General features: G+C 39.3%; 1 protein-coding gene and 2 non-coding genes across 3 annotated transcripts; 2 read left to right on the top strand and 1 right to left on the bottom strand.

Annotated features, from left to right (window-relative positions):
* The first annotated feature begins 1,065 nt into the window (after positions 1 to 1,065).
* LOC124162497 (zinc transporter ZIP1-like) lies at positions 1,066 to 24,937 on the top strand. Its single transcript, XM_046539062.1, has 3 exons — positions 1,066 to 2,123; positions 16,640 to 17,028; positions 22,959 to 24,937. The coding sequence occupies exons 1-3, from the start codon at positions 1,716 to 1,718 to the stop codon at positions 23,260 to 23,262; spliced, it is 1,101 nt and encodes a 366-aa protein (XP_046395018.1). The 5' UTR covers positions 1,066 to 1,715; the 3' UTR covers positions 23,263 to 24,937.
* Positions 6,551 to 6,713, bottom strand: LOC124173831. Its single transcript, XR_006868791.1, has one exon. It is a non-coding gene; the product is annotated as a U1 spliceosomal RNA (small nuclear RNA).
* LOC124173819 lies at positions 9,785 to 9,947 on the top strand. Its single transcript, XR_006868780.1, has one exon. It is a non-coding gene; the product is annotated as a U1 spliceosomal RNA (small nuclear RNA).
* Positions 24,938 to 27,003: the final 2,066 nt, after the last annotated feature.

The following is a 27,003-nucleotide window of genomic DNA, read 5'->3' as shown; positions in this document are numbered from 1 at the left end:
AATACCCTAGGTGTAAACCTGGTCACCGCTGAATGCATCAGCAACTTCAGTCTCGTGTGTAAGTAGCTGTATACGGGGGGAGGGAGGGGTGAAGGGTTTAACGAAGGGGTGGAGGAGAAGTCAGGGGGCGTTGGTATTGAAGGGTAAAGATTTCTGATTTAGGGAGGAAGGCGCCTCCATTGCTGGAAAGAGGAATCATTGATCACCGACGATCATTGATCAAGGTGACATCGTAAGTCGACAATGGGCATTTTTTACTGCCCTCCTTAGTTCGGAGGGCCATTAACAGTGCTTCCATGGCGCCGGAACGCCGTTCCAATATTGGTTAAGAAAATACATAATAGTCAAATAACACTTTTATCAATTTTGCTGCCTCAAAATGTCTAATGTATTCGTAACCAAAACATATTTCCTTCTTTCGGTCCCCATAAATGTGGGAAAAATATATAATGTGGCCCTTAAATAGAAAATTTTGGAGACCCCTGATTTTGTGTAACCAACTCTAGCTGTCCGACTCGCTTGTTCTTAAATTCACCTCCCATTGCGATAAAGACGCAAATAGGCTCCTAACCACCACGCAGAGTCAAATTTCGTGTATAGCGACCAAAATTCGGGTCCAATGGGCGATAAGAAACGGCACTTATCATTCTAGTTGAAGTCCAAGGGTATCCTCTAAATATTTACTCTGACTAGCATGAAGGAGAGATAGGAAAGTGATTGGAAGACGGAAGCATTTCGTTGGAGTAGCTATTGGTGATATTCTCGCTCGAAATTGTGGGCGATAGAGCAGGCAGACTCTATCGTAGATTTGGGTTTTCTTCATAAAAAAGTCTTTATCGGGATGCCACACCATTGGTTTTCCGAGTTGCACCGAAACACATACACTCAAGGTCTTTTACTGCGGAACATTGACCATCTCGGAATACTCCGCTCAAGAGATAAGCCTTTTGAGGCGACCTTGGCGGAGGCCAGCTATGAGTATTCGACTCGGGACGTTTAAATCGCTTTCACCAGCTCCATTCGACGCAATTTTCTTAGGGTTGGGGAGAGAGTTCGATTCATCAGTAAAAGTAAGCCGAGGAGGGACTTCGAGAGCGGTCGTGTCTCCTGTCTGCTCCAGTTATGCGTTGGACCATACGCGCACTTTATTGCGAAGCGTTGGCGCTGTTGTCGATGCGTTCATAGCCAACTTCCCCAGTAATTTTTTGGTATCCATCTTGGACGAAGCCTAATAATTGTGTCGGGATAGTGGCTCGTACTCAAGTGAAAGGCGGGAGGGTTTGCCTACTCTCCTTGCATGTTTGTGGCGCAATTCTGGTCGCTTGGTTCAACTTTTATGCATGGAACAAAGGCACAAACTTTTGTGAAGAAATTGATAATCTTATCGGATTATTCCTGGACTATCTTCCGAAGAGGTTCGTGGCGTACATCTTGAACACTTGCCTGAAGTTTTGTAACGGGACAAAGGTTTGCAAATTTTGAAAAGTGGGCGAATCTATCGGCAAATTCCTCGCATACCCGAACTTGAAGGTTTATGGCGCACTCCTAGGACGCGTGGCCTTAGTTTCAGGACAAAGGCTCACACATTTATGAAGCGTTGCTGAGCTTGTCAGCGCATTATTAGCATCCGTTACTCTAGTAGGTTTGTGGGGCTCTCCTCAGACGCCTGGTAGTTCTGCTTTTAAGGTACTGAGCGATACATAAACAGTGAAAAAATGTTTGGAACAATGCACGACGACCTGGTGGCCAAGTGGCTGGCCGTAGCAGTCCTTGGCCTGGGAGCCCTAGCCGTCGGCCTTCTGCCGCCGGTGTTGATAGCGAGGTGCAGGGGCTCCAGGACCGTTTCGGCCCTTTGGAGGTCCTCTCTGTCGTGCCTGCTGTGCACGGGTGCGGGCCTCCTCCTTGGTACGGCCCTTGTGCACATGACGCGGGAGGCCAGGTCCAAGCTGGCGGCCTACGAGGCGTCTTTCCCGGGGACTACCGAAGCCCTGCTCGGCTGCGGCTTCCTGCTCGTCTACTTCATCGAGGAGATGGTCCACCTCGCGCTGCACGGTACTTCAAGGGGTGGCCACGGGAGGCGAGACTCCAACTCCTCCACCCGGAGACAAATTCAGGCCGATCTGGTGAGTTGTGTGTAACAGTTCCACATCTATGATTGTCCGAGGTCGTTAAGATTAAAGGCTGTAATGATGAGGGGGGTCAGGGGATTCAAGCCTCCCCCGGAAACTTTTGGAAGATGCAGTCTCAGGTTCAACCTTCCCTTTAGGAATGCATTCTCCCTTTCAAAAACCTCTCCGAAAGATATGTTTGGCTGCGGTCTTGATCAGAATGCAAAAACTTTTACTCGTGGAAATTATTAATGTTTAAACATTTTTAGCAGTTGACCATTACTCCTACTACACCAACCTTTTCTTCGGCGAATTACTAATGTGTAATTTAAGACTTCCATCTTGCAAATTTACGGGCACATAAATAAAACCCTTGTTAACGTTTTCCTTCACTGTTTACCTAACGTTCGCAGATAAACTTTATGGAACCACAGGTTCCTTATTTCTTCCGTTTTAGCCCATTATTGCATGCAAAAGCAGGTAGTTTTTAGAATTTGTCGTGAATAAATGATAGGCATTAAGGCGGTTCGCGCATGAAACGCGGTTAAATTCCAGAAATACTTTCTTAGTTATTCAATTAAAGCCAATATAAAAAAGGTTATTGCTGTTGGCCATTGGGACTAAATTTGAAATGAAAGAGGACAGTGGCGTAACTGGGAGTATGCTTTGGGGGATGAGGCGCTCGTGGGGGCGATCCCCCGCCCAGGAAACGGGGTTCCGCGAAAATTTTTGAAAAATGACATGGCTGGAAATACTTTTCACATCATTTTGTCACATAAAATTTAACTTTAAACAGGTGCAGTTATTATATATCAAAACTAGACAATAGTTGTAAATATTTTTTTATTCCACTGAGTCTTAGGGGGAATCTATCCCCTCATACCCCATGTGTTACGCCACTGATAGTGGATTTACCTCTCTACAGTGCCAGTAGCGTTGGGGAACATTATCTGTTTGCCAGTGAAATTTTATCCAAGGGATTCACTAGAAATTATTCTATAACTTCCGTTAGTTATTTATTTATCGATCATTTAACTTCCATATTCGATTACTTTCATTTCCTACGCTGAGTCACTGCGAAGTATCGTTGCAAGATGTCGTTCATCAGATACGAGCAATTGTTTCGTGCCACATTTTCTCAATAAAAACTGCTTTGACAAATAATTAAACTACCGCACTTGCATTAAAGGAGGTGAAATTTTTTTTTTTCAACTGGGAGTGTAACTTTCTGCGATTCATTATCTGTATGCAATAAGATTAGAGCAAAGGTTACAGCATGAAATCGGTCTGAAGAGGGCGCATCATTCCCGTCGACGGGTCTAATTTCCTGGCGTCCAACTTGCCCAAAATTTTGCTTTTTCAATTTAATTATATTTCATTTTATTAATTTATTTATGTTATATTATTTAATTTTAATTGTAATGATGCGTAATATAGTTACTTATCCATCTCTTCAGGATAAATAAAGTAGATAGTTGTCAACGTTAACCTACGAAAGATATAACAGAGAGAAAGTTTTCATACATGAGATACAGATAAATGCTGACAATGGTCTGCCTTCTATTGAAAATCTATCAATTCATATCGGGAGTTGTACAGTGTTAGCGTAAGTATTGGTCAAGTAACTAGTCTCGACGCAAGAAACATATTCACTGACTTTATGTAACAGGTGGGGGTCGGTGTTGGGTTTGCTAAAGGCATTGCCACCCAATACCCTTGAATGTGGGTGGATGCACTAGCGCGGCCGGAATTAGCTGGGATGGAACGGCCGCTGGAGAATTTTCATTAGACCGTTCATCTGCAATTTTGATTTCAGAAAGCCTTAGCTCATAGACTCTTCTCCCGGTGTAGTGCCGCCAATACCTTCCAGAGTGAGTCATTGTTAGTGATTATTCGACCTTCACGTAAACTGAGGCGCTGTCACGCTCTCAATGAGGATTATCTTTAAATACCAAGTTTTGCACTGCACTCTCATAGTGGTCAAAGCAGTTCATTCCCTACGTCATCAGGAGTTCCTGTATTTGCACGAAGAAGTGAAAATGCCAATACGCTGGGGCAGAGATTAGATTCCTCTCCTACGAGGCCAAGCAGCTAATCGCTCACCCGGTCGGACTTCCCAGTCCCACTTGTTTCTGTTCCCTGTAAAAATAATTTTCGTGGAAAACGGTGCCCAGACACGGAGATCTATAAATTTTTCTCCGGTGGAAAACTTGATTAAAATTGCATGCATGATAATTGAGCGACCACTGAATGCTGAAAGAAATCGATAGATTTGATTAGAATATTCATTTTTCAAGCCGTGTAAATTCAGTTGTAAAGTAAGGTGAGTTAGTGACGATAAGTCTTTTATTTTTTATATTTAATTTCCTCGTCCATTCGTAAGAAATGAATGAAAATGAATTTGTTCACGTTTCATAATACCTACTTACACATTTTCATTGAGTCTATTGGCATTCAATTACTATGCTAGTCCTAGTATCGGGATCACTTTCTCATTATACCGTAACTACGTTCTTAAGCTACTACTTATATTCTACTGTATTGATTTAAAAGATCAGCCCCATTTCAGTTTTGGGTCCACTGGTGCCATGCCTTACCCATATTTTCTCATTTCTTTATATCTATGTCTAGAGTTTTCTTGCTTTCATTTTGTCGTTGGTGGAAAGCTTCGTATTCGTAACGTTAAGACTTTTCCGGATTTTTCCAAGTAGGCTTCCGCGGAGATTATGATGAATTCTGCTGGTTTTTCCGGGTATTCTTCCGCGTTTATCCATTTGTAGGACGATATTTCGCCAACGTTCCGCCGCCGAGGAAGCCAACTGGAACGTTGGCGAAATATCGTCCTACAAATGGATAAAATGGATAAACGCGGAAGAATACCCGGAAAAACCAGCAGAATTTTCCGGATTTATATAAGCCGATGTCTCTTTTTATCACAACAACAAATTTTCCCTTTTTTAAAATACTAACACACAATTTACACAAAGTATTGATTAAAAATTTCGCTTTGATGATGAAATAAAAAAAATCCATCAGTGTGTAAATAAATATTGCACTTTTGCCACACACAAATCGTCAAAAATAGTAACTTAGAACGGGAAAGTGTAACCAATAGAAGGAAGAAATTTAGATTAAATATTTTGCGGAAGTTGCAAGTAAAATACTATTTGCCTGAAGCCCCAGATATTTTGAGAGAGCCTAGTTGTTATGGTAGAAACGTCCACGTGAATAAAATTAGGCAAGTAGACGATGCCGCTTTTCTAGCGTACAATCAAGGACCTTAATACCTGCGATAGTTTAGCTCTAGCTTGACGCAGAATAGGTAAAAACTATTCTTTGCATGCATAGTTCATAACTTCCTATATCCTGTGTCCACCTGCATGGATTTCTTGGCGTGTTATAAGTCATGCACGAATCACTTACTAGTCTAACTTTTCCTTTTCTAGAACTAACTAATAGTTTTATTTCAACGGTAGTGCCCTTAGACTCAACTAGTTTCAGGTCTGACCGCGTGTCGTTGCCCTGTGCCCGGAAAACGAGCGTTAGAGCGCTAATAGTGCTGAGTCGTTCGCGATCGATTCGTTCAAAACTATGGAATCACCGTGAGAATCAAGAGACTCGCGATTCTTTTCTCGCAAGCAAGTCGATCGTCAATCACTCCCACTTCGGAAATAAGTGCCGGGACATACGAGGGAATTTGAAGGTTTTGACTGGTTTGAAATTTTGAAAACGCTCAGGATTTGATCGAGAAATGGAATGCCACAATAGTGATATCGTGTACCAGGTCCTGATTTAGAAGTAACGGCTATACGATTTTCAACATGTTTAACGTCGATTGTATCGGAAAGGATAGAACCACTATTGTGGTAACCACCGAATCATTCCAATCTCGAAATAGGCCCTCCCAACGAGAAATGTTTTTGATAAACGAGGGGCCAGAGTCATGTAGATAAGTAAGATTTAATGTAAAAACTGAAAATTGTAACTGCCAGCATCTTGAATGTGCATCACAGGTGCGGTAACGAAATATCTGCATTAAATAGTTATCAATACCTAAATTTAAAATAACCTATACATTTTAAAAGTGCATCAAACACATCTTATAACATATAATTGAATGCGCTGCGTAGAATATAGAAAAAATAAAAATCTAGCGTTTTTGATCAGCCCTTAGAACTCTCCTTAAGACTCACCAGGCCCATGACGATCGAGAACGAGAATCGTGAAAGAGAAGTGTGGATCCCACATGCGAGAAGAATCATGATGCTTCTATGATTGAATCATTTAAGTGACTTGAACCAGCAAAATGAACGACTCGCCCCATCTATAGTTTGACTGTTACATGTGTGTTGTGGAATCACCCCGTGCCACACACCCTCCAGTGGCTCTCACATGTAGACGGTTTAGTGCGGTTTAGCTTCCACTGTTGAATACCAGTAATGGAGGGACGGCGCGAACGCAGTCCCTACTACCAAAAATTACGCGCCCGAGTTACCCACATTTGGGGCAATCGCAGGAGTCAGCACGCCCGGAGTGCAATGGGCTAGCCTCATCCTGGAGGAACGACCTTCGAGATCATCGTTTACCTCTACGCCAGGTAAGTATGCTATATAGGGTTTCCCCTGAGTTGCCAGCCGATACTCACCTTCAACTACATTGTGACAAGCAAACTAAAGATTTCAACATTTACAACATTTTTATACGTCATAGCAACTTTTTAATCAAACATTCTCATTTAAAAGTAATTTCTCCTAGTTACAGTTACATTATATAAATCAGTTAAGGTATACTCAATCGCTTGTCGCCGTTAACTTCCGTTACCTTCAAGCGCGCCAATTTCGAAATTCATTACACACGTCTGGACGGTGTAAAACTTACGCATGCGTAACTTTTGATTTCCATTAACCTTCCGTCAAATAGTAATTCCGTTTTCACGCATATATTTCTATACGCAACTATATTTCATTTTATCGTCAGCAATTGATTCCCTTGAAGATAAAAGAAGATATTTGTTAATAAGTATGAGGTTTGCCGCAATATTATCATTTTCTCTCACTTGGAATGCGCAACTTAAACATATATGTATTTCACCCAATCACAATTTCTTTACTTCCTCGTCATTACACTTCTTTTAATTACACCCAGCTCCATATTTTTATAACAATTTCCTAACTTGTTCCTCTAATATGGCATTTACATTTGCTTTTGAATCCTACGTTCACGTTCCATGGTATGTTATTTTCGTCTGCTACGGTGCCAATGGCATAACCTTCCGTTGATAACATTTAGACGGAACTTACTTAATGACAACTATATTACCAAATCATGAATAAATAGCAATATTCGGAACCAATATTTAAATAAGCTCTTATAAATTTTTTTTTTTAAACCAGCGTTTATATTTAGATTACAGGGGATGAGCAACGTTTATATATGACACAAAGCAAAAAAAACACGAAAATCGACCATTTGGAACTTCTTAGATCAAAAACATGTTTTGGGGGGCTATAGGTTGACTGGGGGGTGGTTAAAGGGGGGTTGGAGAGAAAAAGTTATATTTTCATGTATTGTCATCGGAAATGAAGAAGTGTGCAAAATTTCAGCGTTTTTGCTTCACAGGAAGTGAGTCAAATTTGAGTTACAAGATTTGTACCAGACAAACAAACAGACAAACAGACAGGTTGGTGTTTTGATATAAAGGCTGGAAAAAAAAGAAACTACGATCTCAAGGATAGTTTCAATAATTCATTCTGGCAACAACAATCTCCATCACATACAAACTTTATTGTGATGTTGTAATATTGTTTTCCTCGATTCTGTAGGTGCAGCATAACTACCACACATTATATAAGCATTGTTAACAACTTATCCAATATCGTTTATCTTATTCTAGCATTAAGTCGTAATTTCCGCAAATAAAAATATTGAGAATGACGACAGCAAAATTCCCGAATTAGCTGTAAAATACGTTTATTTGCTGACAGACCTATCATCTCCGGTCTTACTTGTTTGGCGTGGATCATTCAGGGTTCATTTTTCCCAAAGTCTTGAACGCGAGTTAAAGATTAAAAAATAGATGTCGTCTAAAGCTATTCCTAATATAACGTTACATTTCGTGCTATGAATTAGTTGGTGGGCCGCGGGATTTCTATCTTTTCGATTAACGGTGATGGATTTCACTGCCCGAATTATCCTCTGTTAGCCAACTTTCTGTTCCTATAATGATGTTACATTTTGTACTATGAATTAGTTGGTGGGTTTCGGGAATCTTAATTATTTAACTACGGCAATTAACCACTGCCACGATTATTATAGCTAAATCGACAAGAGAGAATGAGAAATAGTGCCGAATCGCAACAATGCTAATTCCGAAGTAATAATCGTGGCAGTGGTTAATTGCCGTAGTTAAATAATTAAGATTAAGATTGCTTATATAATGTGTGGTAGTTATGCTGCACCTACAGAATCGAGGAAAACAATATTACAACATCACAATAAAGTTTGTATGTGATGGAGATTGTTGTTGCCAGAATGAATTATTGAAACTATCCTTGAGATCGTAGTTTCTTTTTTTTCCAGCCTTTATATCAAAACACCAACCTGTCTGTTTGTCTGTTTGTTTGTCTGGTACAAATCTTGTAACTCAAATTTGACTCACTTCCTGTGAAGCAAAAACGCTGAAATTTTGCACACTTCTTCATTTCCGATGACAATACATGAAAATATAACTTTTTCTCTCCAACCCCCCTTTAACCACCCCCCAGTCAACCTATAGCCCCCCAAAACATGTTTTTGATCTAAGAAGTTCCAAATGGTCGATTTTCGTGTTTTTTTTGCTTTGTGTCATATATAAACGTTGCTCATCCCCTGTAATCTAAATATAAACGCTGGTTTAAAAAAAAAAAATTTATAAGAGCTTATTTAAATATTGGTTCCGAATATTGCTATTTATTCATGATTTGGTAATATAGTTGTCATTAAGTAAGTTCCGTCTAAATGTTATCAACGGAAGGTTATGCCATTGGCACCGTAGCAGACGAAAATAACATACCATGGAACGTGAACGTAGGATTCAAAAGCAAATGTAAATGCCATATTAGAGGAACAAGTTAGGAAATTGTTATAAAAATATGGAGCTGGGTGTAATTAAAAGAAGTGTAATGACGAGGAAGTAAAGAAATTGTGATTGGGTGAAATACATATATGTTTAAGTTGCGCATTCCAAGTGAGAGAAAATGATAATATTGCGGCAAACCTCATACTTATTAACAAATATCTTCTTTTATCTTCAAGGGAATCAATTGCTGACGATAAAATGAAATATAGTTGCGTATAGAAATATATGCGTGAAAACGGAATTACTATTTGACGGAAGGTTAATGGAAATCAAAAGTTACGCATGCGTAAGTTTTACACCGTCCAGACGTGTGTAATGAATTTCGAAATTGGCGCGCTTGAAGGTAACGGAAGTTAACGGCGACAAGCGATTGAGTATACCTTAACTGATTTATATAATGTAACTGTAACTAGGAGAAATTACTTTTAAATGAGAATGTTTGATTAAAAAGTTGCTATGACGTATAAAAATGTTGTAAATGTTGAAATCTTTAGTTTGCTTGTCACAATGTAGTTGAAGGTGAGTATCGGCTGGCAACTCAGGGGAAACCCTATATAGCATACTTACCTGGCGTAGAGGTAAACGATGATCTCGAAGGTCGTTCCTCCAGGATGAGGCTAGCCCATTGCACTCCGGGCGTGCTGACTCCTGCGATTGCCCCAAATGTGGGTAACTCGGGCGCGTAATTTTTGGTAGTAGGGACTGCGTTCGCGCCGTCCCTCCATTACTGGTATTCAACAGTGGAAGCTAAACCGCACTAAACCGTCTACATGTGAGAGCCACTGGAGGGTGTGTGGCACGGGGTGATTCCACAACACACATGTAACAGTCAAACTATAGATGGGGCGAGTCGTTCATTTTGCTGGTTCAAGTCACTTAAATGATTCAATCATAGAAGCATCATGATTCTTCTCGCATGTGGGATCCACACTTCTCTTTCACGATTCTCGTTCTCGATCGTCATGGGCCTGGTGAGTCTTAAGGAGAGTTCTAAGGGCTGATCAAAAACGCTAGATTTTTATTTTTTCTATATTCTACGCAGCGCATTCAATTATATGTTATAAGATGTGTTTGATGCACTTTTAAAATGTATAGGTTATTTTAAATTTAGGTATTGATAACTATTTAATGCAGATATTTCGTTACCGCACCTGTGATGCACATTCAAGATGCTGGCAGTTACAATTTTCAGTTTTTACATTAAATCTTACTTATCTACATGACTCTGGCCCCTCGTTTATCAAAAACATTTCTCGTTGGGAGGGCCTATTTCGAGATTGGAATGATTCGGTGGTTACCACAATAGTGGTTCTATCCTTTCCGATACAATCGACGTTAAACATGTTGAAAATCGTATAGCCGTTACTTCTAAATCAGGACCTGGTACACGATATCACTATTGTGGCATTCCATTTCTCGATCAAATCCTGAGCGTTTTCAAAATTTCAAACCAGTCAAAACCTTCAAATTCCCTCGTATGTCCCGGCACTTATTTCCGAAGTGGGAGTGATTGACGATCGACTTGCTTGCGAGAAAAGAATCGCGAGTCTCTTGATTCTCACGGTGATTCCATAGTTTTGAACGAATCGATCGCGAACGACTCAGCACTATTAGCGCTCTAACGCTCGTTTTCCGGGCACAGGGCAACGACACGCGGTCAGACCTGAAACTAGTTGAGTCTAAGGGCACTACCGTTGAAATAAAACTATTAGTTAGTTCTAGAAAAGGAAAAGTTAGACTAGTAAGTGATTCGTGCATGACTTATAACACGCCAAGAAATCCATGCAGGTGGACACAGGATATAGGAAGTTATGAACTATGCATGCAAAGAATAGTTTTTACCTATTCTGCGTCAAGCTAGAGCTAAACTATCGCAGGTATTAAGGTCCTTGATTGTACGCTAGAAAAGCGGCATCGTCTACTTGCCTAATTTTATTCACGTGGACGTTTCTACCATAACAACTAGGCTCTCTCAAAATATCTGGGGCTTCAGGCAAATAGTATTTTACTTGCAACTTCCGCAAAATATTTAATCTAAATTTCTTCCTTCTATTGGTTACACTTTCCCGTTCTAAGTTACTATTTTTGACGATTTGTGTGTGGCAAAAGTGCAATATTTATTTACACACTGATGGATTTTTTTTATTTCATCATCAAAGCGAAATTTTTAATCAATACTTTGTGTAAATTGTGTGTTAGTATTTTAAAAAAGGGAAAATTTGTTGTTGTGATAAAAAGAGACATCGGCTTATATAAATCCGGAAAATTCTGCTGGTTTTTCCGGGTATTCTTCCGCGTTTATCCATTTTATCCATTTGTAGGACGATATTTCGCCAACGTTCCAGTTGGCTTCCTCGGCGGCGGAACGTTGGCGAAATATCGTCCTACAAATGGATAAACGCGGAAGAATACCCGGAAAAACCAGCAGAATTCATCATAATCTCCGCGGAAGCCTACTTGGAAAAATCCGGAAAAGTCTTAACGTTACGAATACGAAGCTTTCCACCAACGACAAAATGAAAGCAAGAAAACTCTAGACATAGATATAAAGAAATGAGAAAATATGGGTAAGGCATGGCACCAGTGGACCCAAAACTGAAATGGGGCTGATCTTTTAAATCAATACAGTAGAATATAAGTAGTAGCTTAAGAACGTAGTTACGGTATAATGAGAAAGTGATCCCGATACTAGGACTAGCATAGTAATTGAATGCCAATAGACTCAATGAAAATGTGTAAGTAGGTATTATGAAACGTGAACAAATTCATTTTCATTCATTTCTTACGAATGGACGAGGAAATTAAATATAAAAAATAAAAGACTTATCGTCACTTACTCACCTTACTTTACAACTGAATTTACACGGCTTGAAAAATGAATATTCTAATCAAATCTATCGATTTCTTTCAGCATTCAGTGGTCGCTCAATTATCATGCATGCAATTTTAATCAAGTTTTCCACCGGAGAAAAATTTATAGATCTCCGTGTCTGGGCACCGTTTTCCACGAAAATTATTTTTACAGGGAACAGAAACAAGTGGGACTGGGAAGTCCGACCGGGTGAGCGATTAGCTGCTTGGCCTCGTAGGAGAGGAATCTAATCTCTGCCCCAGCGTATTGGCATTTTCACTTCTTCGTGCAAATACAGGAACTCCTGATGACGTAGGGAATGAACTGCTTTGACCACTATGAGAGTGCAGTGCAAAACTTGGTATTTAAAGATAATCCTCATTGAGAGCGTGACAGCGCCTCAGTTTACGTGAAGGTCGAATAATCACTAACAATGACTCACTCTGGAAGGTATTGGCGGCACTACACCGGGAGAAGAGTCTATGAGCTAAGGCTTTCTGAAATCAAAATTGCAGATAAACGGTCTAACGAAAATTCTCCAGCGGCCGTTCCATCCCAGCTAATTCCGGCCGCGTCAGTGCATCCACCCACATTCAAGGGTATTGCGTGGCAATGCCTTTAGCAAACCCAACACCGACCCCCACCTGTTACATAAAGTCAGTGAATAAAATGAATGAGAGGCCTTCAATATGATTTTTCCGTTCCATTACCCGCGCTAGTCCGAGCATTATGTTTCTTGCGTCGAGACTAGTTACTTGACCAATACTTACGCTAACACTGTACAACTCCCGATATGAATTGATAGATTTTCAATAGAAGGCAGATCATTGTCAGCATTTATGTGTATCTCATATATGAAAACTTTCTCTCTGTTATTTCTTTCGTAGGTAAACGTTGACAACTATCTACTTTATTTATCCTGAAGAGATGGATAAGTAACTGTATTACGCATCATTACAATTAAAATTAAATAATATAACATAAATAAATTAATAAAATGAAATATAATTAAATTGAAAAAGCAAAATTTTGGGCAATTTCATGCTGTTACCTTTGCTCTAATCTTAATGCATACAGATAATGAATCGCAGAAAATTACACTCCCAGTTAAAGAAAAGCTTTCAGCTTCTTTAATGCAAGTGCGGTAGTTATATTATTTGTCAAAGCAGTTTTTATTGAGATGGATAAGTAACTATATTACGCATCATTACAATTAAAATTAAATAATATAACATAAATAAATTAATAAAATGAAATATAATTAAATTGAAAAAGCAAAATTTTGGGCAATTTCATGCTGTTACCTTTGCTCTAATCTTAATGCATACAGATAATGAATCGCAGAAAATTACACTCCCAGTTAAAGAAAAGCTTTCAGCTTCTTTAATGCAAGTGCGGTAGTTATATTATTTGTCAAAGCAGTTTTTATTGAGATGGATAAGTAACTATATTACGCATCATTACAATTAAAATTAAATAATATAACATAAATAAATTAATAAAATGAAATATAATTAAATTGAAAAAGCAAAATTTTGGGCAATTTCATGCTGTTACCTTTGCTCTAATCTTAATGCATACAGATAATGAATCGCAGAAAATTACACTCCCAGTTAAAGAAAAGCTTTCAGCTTCTTTAATGCAAGTGCGGTAGTTATATTATTTGTCAAAGCAGTTTTTATTGAGATGGATAAGTAACTATATTACGCATCATTACAATTAAAATTAAATAATATAACATAAATAAATTAATAAAATGAAATATAATTAAATTGAAAAAGCAAAATTTTGGGCAATTTCATGCTGTAACCTTTGCTCTAATCTTAATGCATACAGATAATGAATCGCAGAAAGTTACACTCCCAGTTGAAAAAAAACTTTCAGCTTCTTTAATGCAAGTGCGGTAGTGAAATTATTTGTCAAAGCAGTTTTTATTGAGAAAATGTGGCATGAAACAATTGCTCGTATCTGATGTACGACATCTTGCAACGATACTTCGCAGTGACTCAGCGTAGGAAATGAAAGTAATCGAATATGGAAGTTAAATGATCGATAAATAAATAACTAACGGAAGTTATAGAATAATTTCTAGTGAATCCCTTGGATAAAATTTCACTGGCAAACAGATAATGTTCCCCAACGCGACTGGCACTGTAGAGAGAGGTAAATCCACTATCAGTGGCGTAACACATGGGGTATGAGGGGATAGATCCCCCTCATAAGACTCCCCCCCTAAGACTAGGTGAAATAAAAAAATATTTACAACTACTGTCTATTTTTGGTATATAATAACTGCACCTGTTTAAAGTTAAATTTTATGTGACAAAATGATGTGAAAAGTATTTCCAGCCATGTAATTTTTAAAAAATTTTCCCGGAACCCCGTTTCCTGGGCGGGAGGTCGCCCCCACGAGCGCCTTATCCCCCAAAGCATACTCCCAGTTACGCCACTGTCCTCTTTCATTTCCAATTTAGTCCCAATGGCCAACAGCAATAACCTTTTTTATATTGGCTTTAATTGAATAACTAAGAAAGTATTTCTGGATTTTAACCGCGTTTCATGCGCGAACCGCCTTAATGCATATCATTTATTCACGATAAATTCTAAAAACTACCTGCTTTTGCATGCAATAATGGGCTAAAACGGAAGAAATAAAGAACCTGCGGTTCCAGAATGACGCCACACGGGGTTTTCCCAGCATTCATACTTTAGCCGTCGCGTTTTCGCGCGCTTGAAATTTTTCATTTAATCGCGAAAAATAGATATCGTCATTTAGAAATCTGAAAGTGTGAAATGCGTACTCCAGGAAAAATAATCTTTCGATTTAGGCAATAAAAAAATAATAGGAAACCACCCTATTGTTACAGTGGGCCGGAATTGAATGATACTGTTCTTCGTATTTTTGCGCAATATGGGAAACTACTAATCTATTGTGTGCCAAATCCCTTGAGGATTCAGATATTTGCTATGTTTATTCAAATTGTAAAAATAGGTTCAGTGCTCAAATGATCTTTCTTATCTTAGGATGCCGGTACATCTTGGCAGGGGAAACGTTTTCTGAAATCATTGTATTTCTGGATGACATAATGGTATAGTTTTTAAACATCTTAAGTATGGTAAGATGGTAAAAATGGAAAGAGCGATATGCTCACAACAGTTGACCTGAAGGCTCAATAGGTAACGCGTAGATGACTCTCCAGTCACCATTTGCCAAGCAGTCCCTAAGACAAATAAAACTCTTGGGCAAAACGCTTGATAGGTCAAATCAACGTTTACAGTTAGGCAATATCATAAAATGATCAGAAATCAGTGAAAAATAAATTGAGAATGGCAAAAACGATTAGAGAAATGGAACTGCCTGTCTATTTTGTTATACCTACTTATAAGAATTTGATTGAATTAGGTTTTGACCAATTTCATGATGTTTTTGCCCAAAAATGAAACTTGGGAGAAACTAAGTACAATAGGGTAGTTTCTTTCATCAAAGAAAACGAAAAGCATTGATTGCGATTCGTTACCCACCATTAGTGTATTCATAATATACAAATTATTTGGTTTTAGAAATCCCAGTTTAGACGAATGCTAATGACCAATCACATGGGCGCCAATGTGGCCTTTTTCAAATGAGGTTAAAATTATATAACCTCATTTGAAAAAGGCCACATTGGCGCCCATGCGATGCCACTCCACGTGACCTCACAGGGACCCAGATGCTGTACGAGTAGATAGGAGTTTTACATCGTCTGATATTACCAATGCATGCATGAAGCACAGAGCTCAGGGAAACATGCCTTAAAGGCCGTTTTATACGGGGCACGGAATTGCGCAGGTTAGAGCTGCATTAATTTCTAAAATGGCGTAAAATTGCGCGAATGCATGAACGAAATTAGAACAGGGGCTATTTTGCCGTCTCGCATCCACGCATTCTCGCATGTGTTCTAGCAATTCACCGCTTTACACGACGCAATTTTGAGTGCGCCGTCGCACGTACGTCAGATTGCGCAATTCCGTGTACCATGTAAAACGGCCTTAATTATCACCTATTAAAACTGGCTAAGGTCGGAAAGTTTTCTTCGTTTGATAGGATATTAATAATACTTATTTAAGCCAAGCGCTACCAGCTAGCATGGTACTCTTCTACCTGCTAGCATCCTACGTCGTATCAGCGCTCAAAGCCTCGCCCCACGGTCACCTCACTTGCGGCAGCTGGAACCAGAACGACGTCACACGGAGTTTTCCCGGCATTCATACTTAGCCGTCGCGTTTTCACGCGCTTGAAAATTTTCACTTTTCATTTAATCGCGAAAAATAAATATCGTCATTTTAAAATCTAAAAGCGTGAAATACGTACTCCAGGAGTGATAATCTTTCGATTTAGGCAATAAAAAATAATACGAAACCACCCTATTGCAAAAAAATAAAACTTGTTACCTAATTACTTTTATTATTCCCATATTAGATGCCCTCATTATATTTATATAGATATTTACCTTTGATGTGTGTTTATTTTTCTCTATCTTATTGGGATCGTACTGACAATGAGTGGAATGTATATTATTGCAGGGAGGTCCTCCAGTGCCGAGGGGCGACGCTCCTCCTTGCTACGGTAGTCTGGCGTCCTGCCTGCCTCACATGAACGAGTACAGACCCCGAGAGACAGACACCCTCCTGGCTTCGTCGGTGCCTCGCGGCGAGGAGGTGCAGGCGCCGCCGGAACTGCGCCGAACGCCTCCGCCGACCGCCCCGGACTACGCCGACGTAGGCTCGGGCAGGAACGCCTTCCCGCCCGTCATGCTCCTCCTTGCCCTGTCCCTGCACTCGGGGATCGAGGGGCTGGCCATCGGCCTGGAGACTTCTGCCCAGGGAGTTCTTTTCATGCTCGTCATGGTCGCCGTGCACAAGTTCGCCATCGCCTTCTGCCTCGGCGCCGAGACCGTGCTCTTCGGCGACGGGTACGGTTTAGTTCGCTATTTTCTCGAATCGAAAAAAGCTGGCCAAAACCTCAAAATCGATTTTTTTGAGCTAGGAAATTGAAACTTCGCATACACATTCTCAAATAAATTGTGCTTAAATACCCAGATTATTTTGGTCCTGTGTTTTCACTTTAACAATATATGTGAGGTCAAAGTTGAGCAAATTTAGCGAAAAACGACCACCCTCGATTTTTTTCTGAAAATTGCCGACTTTATCCTCGTGCAGTGGTTTTATAAATAGTTTTATCGACAAAACTGTGGGCTAAAGATACCATCTTAATTGACACTTCTTATTCTTTCATTTGAAGGGTTTTTAAAGATTTTGTTTCATCAATAACCATAGATACATAACAAAATGGCGGAGCCTGTTTTCAACCTATTTTTTCACATAAACGTAGAAAAAAAGTAGACATTATCACCGGCTTACACTAAGTAACTTATATCATGTCGTTCTTTGAAGCTTCTATATTGTGAATCTAAGGTCAAACCTTGCACCAATTTGCAACCCCGAATTTTAAATAGTTTTTTCGAACGCACGGACGACACCGGTTCTGGCCGGCGGCGGTGGAGAGTACGGCGACGCGGCAAGCGGGTGGATGCAATATGGTCTCATTCACTTTTATGTGTGGATAACAGATATATTAGTGACAGAAAATAATCACCAGAAAGTAAAATTTATAAATATTGCTACGAATGACTCTCATTATGCAATCGCTGGGCACTGCAAGAGGTGCACTGAAAGGTTTCTTTCTTTGAGTGCATTCCATGGGGAATGGACTTAAATCGCGTGCTTAAAGTGTGGAAACGGACTCTTTTACTAACTAATAAACTTTTTAACAATAACAGATAATATATTCCTTAAACGTGATGGAAAATGGCTCAATACAGTATTTGATTTTGCCGAAATTTGCCAAATCAATTACTGTCTTGGTGCTTGAAGAGTTCATAATTCTTATCCAGTAAGGTTATTTAATTTATATTCTTGATTTAAAGCAATTAATAACTATTCCTTATACAGCACAATTTACATGTTGCTCTAGTTTAGCCAGTGCAGATGGACGTCAATTCATGTTTTCAGGGTTGTATCGAGAGAACGACTAGGAGGAAAACGAATGCAAAAGGAAGATACAGTGACCATCCTCGGAGGCAAGAACTCTTGCCAAGTGGATAAAATGCAACCCCGAGTATTATGTTATGTCAGATTAAGAGGCCCTCTCGCTAAGTAATTGTGTCCATGCAGCTCACAAAATTTCGGTGCAAGGGTCTTCGAAAATCTGAAATTCCAGGGATATAATATATTAACCCCAGCGATGAGAGAGTGACGCGAGTATATGATTTCATTTACCCGAGTGAAATTATTGTAGCAGAGGTTATATAAGAAGTTTCCAAAAATGGTTCTGCATCTTACTGCGACTCGAATCTTAACGTACATTTCCACAGATCCAAGTTTCGCGTCGCATATAAAGTGCACTTAAATTTGCAAACACGGCTTTGACAGCAGTTAGGACATGCGCAATATAATCACACGTGGGAACGAGGGCCTATGTCTCATGAATTATTGCTCGTGAGCACCTTTGTGCCTTCTTGTTTAGGTAAAAAATGCTTTTCCTTGGGCCAGGCATGAAACAGGCACGAGTATTCAAAAGTCATCACAATTATTCTAGATTTCCTCTCAAAATAATTTAATTTTCTCTCTCTCACACTGACGCTTTAAATACAATTATGGTATGCCACCAACCGCACATAAGGTCTTCATTCAAGGAGCTGACATTGCAAAAGTGTCTATTCTTAATTGCGACAACTGACAGGGGAAGCGATATATGCACGGTATAAGGACGTGAGAAAGTTCGGTGAACGGTTGACTAGAAAAATGGCACGAGTGGCCACAAATAGGGATTTATTCCGAAGACAACTCCTAATGTCATAACTGATAATGACAAAAATTACGCCAATTAAACTGGAGGAAACACACAGCTTGCCGAAAAATGTAATGGATCTGTTTTTGAAAAAGGAAAACAATGCTTTAGCTCAGACAGTGAAAGTGATAAAAACTCGTCAGATAGTGAATGAAAAACAGTAACCTTTTATTGCTGACAGTGATAATTGCAGTATGTTAGTTGGGAAAAGTGTAAATTGTGTTGCTTTTGTTTATGTTATGTTTGTATGGTAAAATATTTCTGAAAAATAACAATTTTGTCAGCAGCGCAGTTTAATAAGAATAATGACGTTGATATATAGGTAAGATATTTAAATCAATACTTTAAATTGAGCATAAGGCATACATTAAAATAAACTGTATTTCTTAGGAAGAATACATTATTTGATGTGAGTAATATGCCTTTCGAAACTTTTAAAGCTAGCAGGAGTTCAAACCAAAAACAAGTTCGAAGGGCTCGGCACTACAACAATACTGTAAAACGACCGTGGTCAGAAGGCCTTTAAATATGTATGGCAGGTTAGGAAGTGGAGGCTATGGGTCATCGAGGGCTCTTGCCTAGAAATAGAGCTTGTTTGTTAATAAAAGAGTCCGTTTCCCCACTTTAAGCACGCGATTTAAGTCCATTCCCCATGGAATGCACTCAAAGAAAGAAACCTTTCAGTGCACCTCTTGCAGTGCCCAGCGATTGCATAATGAGAGTCATTCGTAGCAATATTTATAAATTTTACTTTCTGGTGATTATTTTCTGTCACTAATATATCTGTTATCCACACATAAAAGTGAATGAGACCATATTGCATCCACCCGCTTGCCGCGTCGCCGTACTCTCCACCGCCGCCGGCCAGAACCGGTGTCGTCCGTGCGTTCGAAAAAACTATTTAAAATTCGGGGTTGCAAATTGGTGCAAGGTTTGACCTTAGATTCACAATATAGAAGCTTCAAAGAACGACATGATATAAGTTACTTAGTGTAAGCCGGTGATAATGTCTACTTTTTTTCTACGTTTATGTGAAAAAATAGGTTGAAAACAGGCTCCGCCATTTTGTTATGTATCTATGGTTATTGATGAAACAAAATCTTTAAAAACCCTTCAAATGAAAGAATAAGAAGTGTCAATTAAGATGGTATCTTTAGCCCACAGTTTTGTCGATAAAACTATTTATAAAACCACTGCACGAGGATAAAGTCGGCAATTTTCAGAAAAAAATCGAGGGTGGTCGTTTTTCGCTAAATTTGCTCAACTTTGACCTCACATATATTGTTAAAGTGAAAACACAGGACCAAAATAATCTGGGTATTTAAGCACAATTTATTTGAGAATGTGTATGCGAAGTTTCAATTTCCTAGCTCAAAAAAATCGATTTTGAGGTTTTGGCCAGCTTTTTTCGATTCTAGCCCACTGTGCATCGTTTCGAAATCAGTGTCATTGAGTGTCAGTGATTAAGGATGTACTTAGGATATTGAACAGACGATTGGAGATGAGGGAAAACGAGTATTTGGGCGAAGATCAGTTTGGTTTTAGAAAAGAAAAGTCAACTCGTGATGCAATAGCGATAATGAGGTTTATCGTGGAGAGGAACCTAGAATATGACCAGGACGTATATGCCAGTTTCGTGGATTTTGAAAAAGCATTTGATAGAGGGAAATGGGTAAAGTTAATGGACATTCTCAAGAAACTAGGAGTAGATTAGAGGGATAGACGACTGATTCGTAATCAGTATATGGGCCGCACTGCGCAAGTGAGGATAGCAGACGAAGAATATGAGTGGGCAAGCATTGGCCGAGGAGTGAGGAAAAGCTTTCCTCTATCGCCGCTGCTTTTTGACGTATACGCCGAGTAGATGGCAAGAGAAGCATGGGATAAGTTGGAAGCTGGTGTAAAACTGGAAGGAATGATGTTTTAATCAGTTAGGTCCTAGGATGATTAGGCAGGTATTAGCCAGTCAGCAAGGGGACTGCAAGCTCTAGTGGATGCGTTAGACAAGCGGTTCGAGGAGTACGGGATTAGGCTTAATCACAAGAAGACAAAGGTCATGTGGTTTTGTAAAGCATCGCGAGCGAGGAATGTGGGACTCAAGATAAAAGTAGGTGGGAAAAACGTGAGCAGGTAGAGCAATTGAACTATTTAGGCAGCACATTAGAGGGAAATGGATACAACAGTAAGACATCAGGAAGAAAATTGCATTAGCAAAGGAGGCGTTCATGAACAGGAAGAAGCTTTGGAGAGGATCGTTATGTAAGAGTTTAAAGAAAAGGATAGTGAAGAGTCTGATCTGGAGTGTACGGTGGGGAAACGTGAACACTTAAGGAAGGAGGAAGAGAGAAGACTGGAGGTATTCGGGTTGTGGATGTGGCGAAGAATGGAGATGGTGAAGTGGACGGAGGGGAGGAGGAACAACGAGAAGCTGGATATGTTGGGTGAGGAGAGGTAGCTTTTATATGAGATACGGAGGAGACAGAATGTATGGATGGAGCGAGCACTTAGCGGGTGGGGATGTTGAAAGCAGTGTTAGAGGGTAGAATGTTTGGCAAACGAGGGTGAGGATGGAAAGGAATAGAGTTTTTAGATAGAATTAAAGGGGGTAGGGCTTATTTTGAATTAAAGAGGGAAGTGCTTGAAGGAAGGGGAGGCTCCCAGAATGCTTTATAAGCACTCCATGGAAACTTAACTTAATCGGTAGAATAGGTACTTAAATAAAAATATCAACGTCTCTGACAAGGACTTAGAGAAATTTTCGTGAAAGTCTAAGCACGGCGTCGCCCAGAGTGATTCTTGAAAAATATTGTTGTGATAATATAATTTAATAATAACAGAGTTTTTTGCTTAGCTTGCTAAAGGCTGCTTAATAGAGAAGAGAATATTTTATATAGCCGGCAAAAATTTCTCCAAATCATATGAATGTAAATGGTTTTATAGACGTTGTTCTTAAGGCCTGTATTTTATCTGTAAATTTGTGTGGTTATTTTAGTATGGAATTAGGCAATTATTCATGGCATTCAAAGGGATTATAATCAGTGACGTCAGTGAAAAATTAGCTGTGCCAGAATGCAATTTCCTCAACTATTTTTAGAGGTGAAATATTACCCTGTGCGTTTTTATTACTGTTTATAATTTTATTACAATTTTTTTGTTTTGGTTACGAATGTATGAATTAGACATTTTTCATAAGACACGGTCTCAGGCGTTACTTAGTGGAATTGCTTCATCATAGAATAAAATAAAATTATTATGTTCTATTACACACTTTATTTTAAATAGCACGACCCGGGTTTCAGCATCTAATGCTATCATCAGGTGAATGTCTGTAAATGATGATAGCATTAGATGCTGAAACCCAGGTAAATGTCTGTAAATGATGATAGCATTAGATGCTGAAACCCGGGTCGTGCTATTTAAAATAAAGTGTGGAATAGAACAAAGTAATTTTACCGTATTCTATGAAGAAATTTTTTTGATTGATAAAATTGTGAAAAATGTTATTAGACTATTATGTCTTTTGTTGACCAGTGCCAGAACGACGTTCCGGCGCGTTCTGGCACCAGGACACCACTGATTATAATTATTAAATAACACGCGGTATTCTTAGTTTAAATTACTTAACTTTAAATTAACTTGGCCTTGCCTCCGTCCCGAAAAGATACTTTGAGAAAAAAAATCGTGTCATTCTCTTCACAGAATGCCATTACTCTAGCAACAGTAAGGGATTCTCCGTCATTTTTGAATGAACCCCACCGACCGCACTTTATTTCTAGATCCTACTGAATAGCAAATTAAGAGAGATACTTTGACGAATGTGTAGGTATAGGACTCCGTTATTACCCATTATTAATCCATTATCCGCCATTTTTAATAATTGACGCGTAGGAACCCATAAGTAACTTCTCTTATACTCATCGCGGAAGCCTTCGCAAGAACTTATTCGCTACTGCTGTCCTCACTTAAACTCTCTTGTCTTCTGTCCTGATGTAGCTCCGGTGAGCCGAGCGGTGGGTCTATCGGCAAGTCGGCCGCCTTCCTCGCCATCTTCGCACTCTCCTCGGTGACGGGGATCTTCGCGGGCGCCATGGTGGGCCACACGGGCATGGCCGTGGAGAAGAGCGAGCTGGTGGGGGCGTTCCTGCAGGCCCTCGCTTCCGGGGCCCTCGTCTACGTCGCACTCATCGAGATCATCCCGCGGGAGAGGGCGCGCTGCCACTCCATCGGATTCTGCCAGTTCGTCGCCGTCGCACTCGGCTTCCTCGCTCCAGTCGCCCTCAACTTCGTCGCATACTGACAAATGACTAACGCCGTCGGAGGACCGTCGGTGTAGTCGACAAACGTGAATCTCACAAGCATATATTGTACGGAGTTATCGCGAAGTTCAATTTAAAAAATACCCTACGCTGTTAAATCCCTCAAGACTGTCACGTTTATCGTGAGCTATTGATCGTACTATTATGATTAACAAATCCAAGAGATGAAAGTCGAGGGTTATTAAAATTCCATTCAATGACTAAGGCCTATGTATGGACTCAATGGAAAATTGTTTTTATTTAAAAAAAATCTTAAATCACTATTTTAGAATGCTTTGGTAGGGCTTAACTTCGTTGTGTTACGAGAAGTGGAAGTTGCCGTCCGAGGGAACGGTTTCTTCGACAAAATGGATATCATGTCACAGCAATACCCTCCTGTTTCATAACTCAAGACTCAAGCGCATCACTCGTCTATTGGTCTTGTTATTATGCTTAAAGATTGTACCAGAAGAAACTTGAGTGTGATTAAAAAATTCATTTTATTACCAGGAAAAATTTACAGTCTCAACGAAAAATCCTTTTTGATTGTGATAATGAAAAACATGATTTTTTTGTCTTCAATCACTCCTTAAAAATGCTCAAGAAGGGGTTATCTTCGTCCCCTGCTGACCTCCGAATGACGTCAGGGGAAGAGTGTCTGTGACAAACGTGAAGACGTGTGAAATACTATGGGAAACGTGTGAAACACTATGGGATCAAACAGATACTATCACGTTAATTCACTGGAGACCTGGTGTATGATACCTTATGATGTTCGATCGTGTTATCGTGCGTAACTAAACCAAGAAAAGTAATAAGGGGAAATTAATTGGTGAATATTTTTAGTTTGGTATAATATAAAGGGCAGTATTCTGTATTAAATCGCTATTTTAGAATGCTGAACACTTATGGCGTGAAAAATTTGTATTTTAGTGGTGCAAATAAGCGGGCTAAAATGATTACTCCACATTTGCCGAAAGTCGATGAGTGAAGTGTCATTTGAGATTGATATTTACTTCGAACTTGTGACTTACAGATAGGCCAAATTAATTGGCAAGTGGATCGTGATTAATTCTCGTCATATTTAATTAGTCAATAATTCAACCCTCATTTTTATGGGAAGTAGGCACTTCTATTTTCTTGCTTATTTTGAACAGTCTCTGTGATCGCCCGAAGGCATTGTTCTTTCGGGAACGTTTCTGTTTTCAAGTTCGGTCGAATCATTCAAAACAAACATTATCTCTTTCGTCATTGTTGGTATAAATCAGAGTGGAGATAAAAAGTCACGGAAAACAAGTATTTTCAAGCTGTCATCGACCGGAAACTGGACGGAAGCATACATATAGATTTTATCAAGTTAACGCCAGACTGCTGGTGATCCTCCGCGGTAAAATAATATTTCAATGGTCTATCGAAAGCAGCTTAAACGAGCATAGCTGCTAAGTATTAAAAAATATGTGTATCATTAGTTGTCTTGAAAGTCATAGACGAAAAATAAGAGATAAGATAAATTAAAACAATTTATCTTACAAATTTGAAGAAGCAGTCTGACGAAATGTTTTTGACACTGCTTGTGTGGTGAAGTAACGGATGCGACTCACTATTGTGAATATTTGCATGATTGTAATGATATTTTGTTATTCTATGATATGAAGAAGAATAAAACATTTTAATAACAATTTAATCTGTTTTTATGCTTACGCTGGTACAGTGTCATCTGTTTGGATGTTTAAGGACATAAATCTGGATGTTTCTACTCTTAATGGAGGTATTCATAGGTGTTCAAAGCTGAGAGAGTAGGTATAAACATTTTAACATAATATAGTTTCGTAATTGTTGTTGGTGGTGAAAACAATATGATTATTTCTGAATATAAGTTTGCATAGTTTTTTGCTTTCACAATCACACCCACGTGGGTCACAGCTTCTCAAGATATTTAGACCCCGAAATGGTCTCGTAGTTTTAAAAGTTGAAACATTTCATCATTCCGGACGTGCGTTGGTAATTTTGGGCGGATGATCCAAAAGTTCAAAAAACTTAATTTTTTGAACTCGTAACCTTGAGGACATCTTTATGGTGTTAACAAAGTTACCCTTGTCCGTTTGGTGAGTATACCGGGGAGGGGCACAAATAAGTATTTTTGTTAAGGCAATAAATCAATACAAAAATCGTACAAAGATTTTGATGTATTTTATCCAAGCACCCAGTAAAGAAAATGAAATCCGCCCTTACAAGAAGGAATTACCCTTCGTCCTGATGAAAGTTTTTGAATTATTTTCGCATGTCCACTCCCTTTCACTATACACGGTGAAGCATGGTTAAACGACGCACTCGCACTGTAACCTTGAAACTCGCTCTTTTTCCAATGATGAATCTGCATGGTCCTCATCAGCCATCCGTGTTCATGTGTAGCACAAACCTGTCTTACCTGCTCTATATATTTTATTTCACACTTATCTGTTCCGTTCTTGAATTCCCCTTGTCTCTAGATGCAGGGCCGGATTTGGATGTGGAAGGTGAAATACACAAAGAGCTGCGCGCGCAACTCGTGTTTCCGACGACAACGCTTGGCGTGCCACTGGTTGCATTCAGATCTACATTAACAACGCCAACGGAAAAAGTGGTTATTCATCAGCAGCGTTAACCATTTATTAACGTCAATGTTGACGACTACATATTAATCAAAGAACAATCCAGCTTCACTTCGAATCCCCACGTACATAAAGTTTTTTTCTGTTTTTCCGATTTTTGAGATTTACCTCTATATTGGCGGAAGGCTCATACTAGGTGGGAGGCCCTGGGTTGGTGGGTGCCCTTGCCCCCCCTCTGATCCGGCCCTACCTGGATGGTGGTCTTCACCAGGCTAGCATGCCTCAAGAACTGGTCGATTAGTTTATTCCGTCTTCTTCTTAAGGCTTTTACGAGGTTTCTCTTCTCTCCAACTCCTCTTATGACTTCCTAATTACCTACTCAAATCATTAATTTCATCCTCATGACAAAAATAAAATTTGTCGCCAACACATAGATCTCGGATTTTCTTGAGAGAAGGGTTTAGGCTAGAGGCGAAGTATTATTTTTTATGTTTTTAGCAATATGCTTCACGTCATGCGCATCGGCATGTAAGAACTGATATTTCAGAAAAACTTTGCATCTATAAATATCAGATTTAAAGTGATTGGTATGCGTCAATCAAACCAGTTTAGCCCCTTGGAAAAATTATAAAAGAAAAAAACCACAAAAATTTTAATTTAGGAAATTTTTCGGAAAATCTAAAAAAAAAACTGAGAAAATTGGTCTGGGTAAAAATATTTTTAGTGAAAAATAATAAAAAAATGAATTATAAAATGAGGTAATAAATTCACTCCAAGCAGCGAAAAACAGGAAGGACACGTTTTGTTGAAGACGTGAAAAAGTGAATGAAAATATAAATAATTTTAGTGAAAGTCAAACACATCGGGAAACATTTCTATGCCGCCGCATAATTTTTTTCAGAATAATTCCCAAGTGCTGAAATGGCGTTGGGCAATAGGGTAGTTTCCTTCATCAAAGAAAACGAAAAGCATTGATTGCGATTCGTTACCCACCATTAGTGTATTCAAAATATACAAATTATTTCGTTTTGGAAATAGCGGTTTAGACGAATGGCAATGGTCCATTTTTATCCTCATTTGAAAAGGGCCAGATTGGCGCTCATGCGATGCCACTCCACGTGACGTCACAGGGACTTAGTTTCTATACCAGAA

This window comes from Ischnura elegans, chromosome 1 (assembly GCF_921293095.1).
Source record: "Ischnura elegans chromosome 1, ioIscEleg1.1, whole genome shotgun sequence".
Classification (NCBI taxonomy): Eukaryota; Metazoa; Arthropoda; class Insecta; order Odonata; family Coenagrionidae; genus Ischnura; species Ischnura elegans.
Note: the sequence above shows the minus strand (reverse complement) of the source record. Positions and strands in the feature narration are given on the sequence as shown.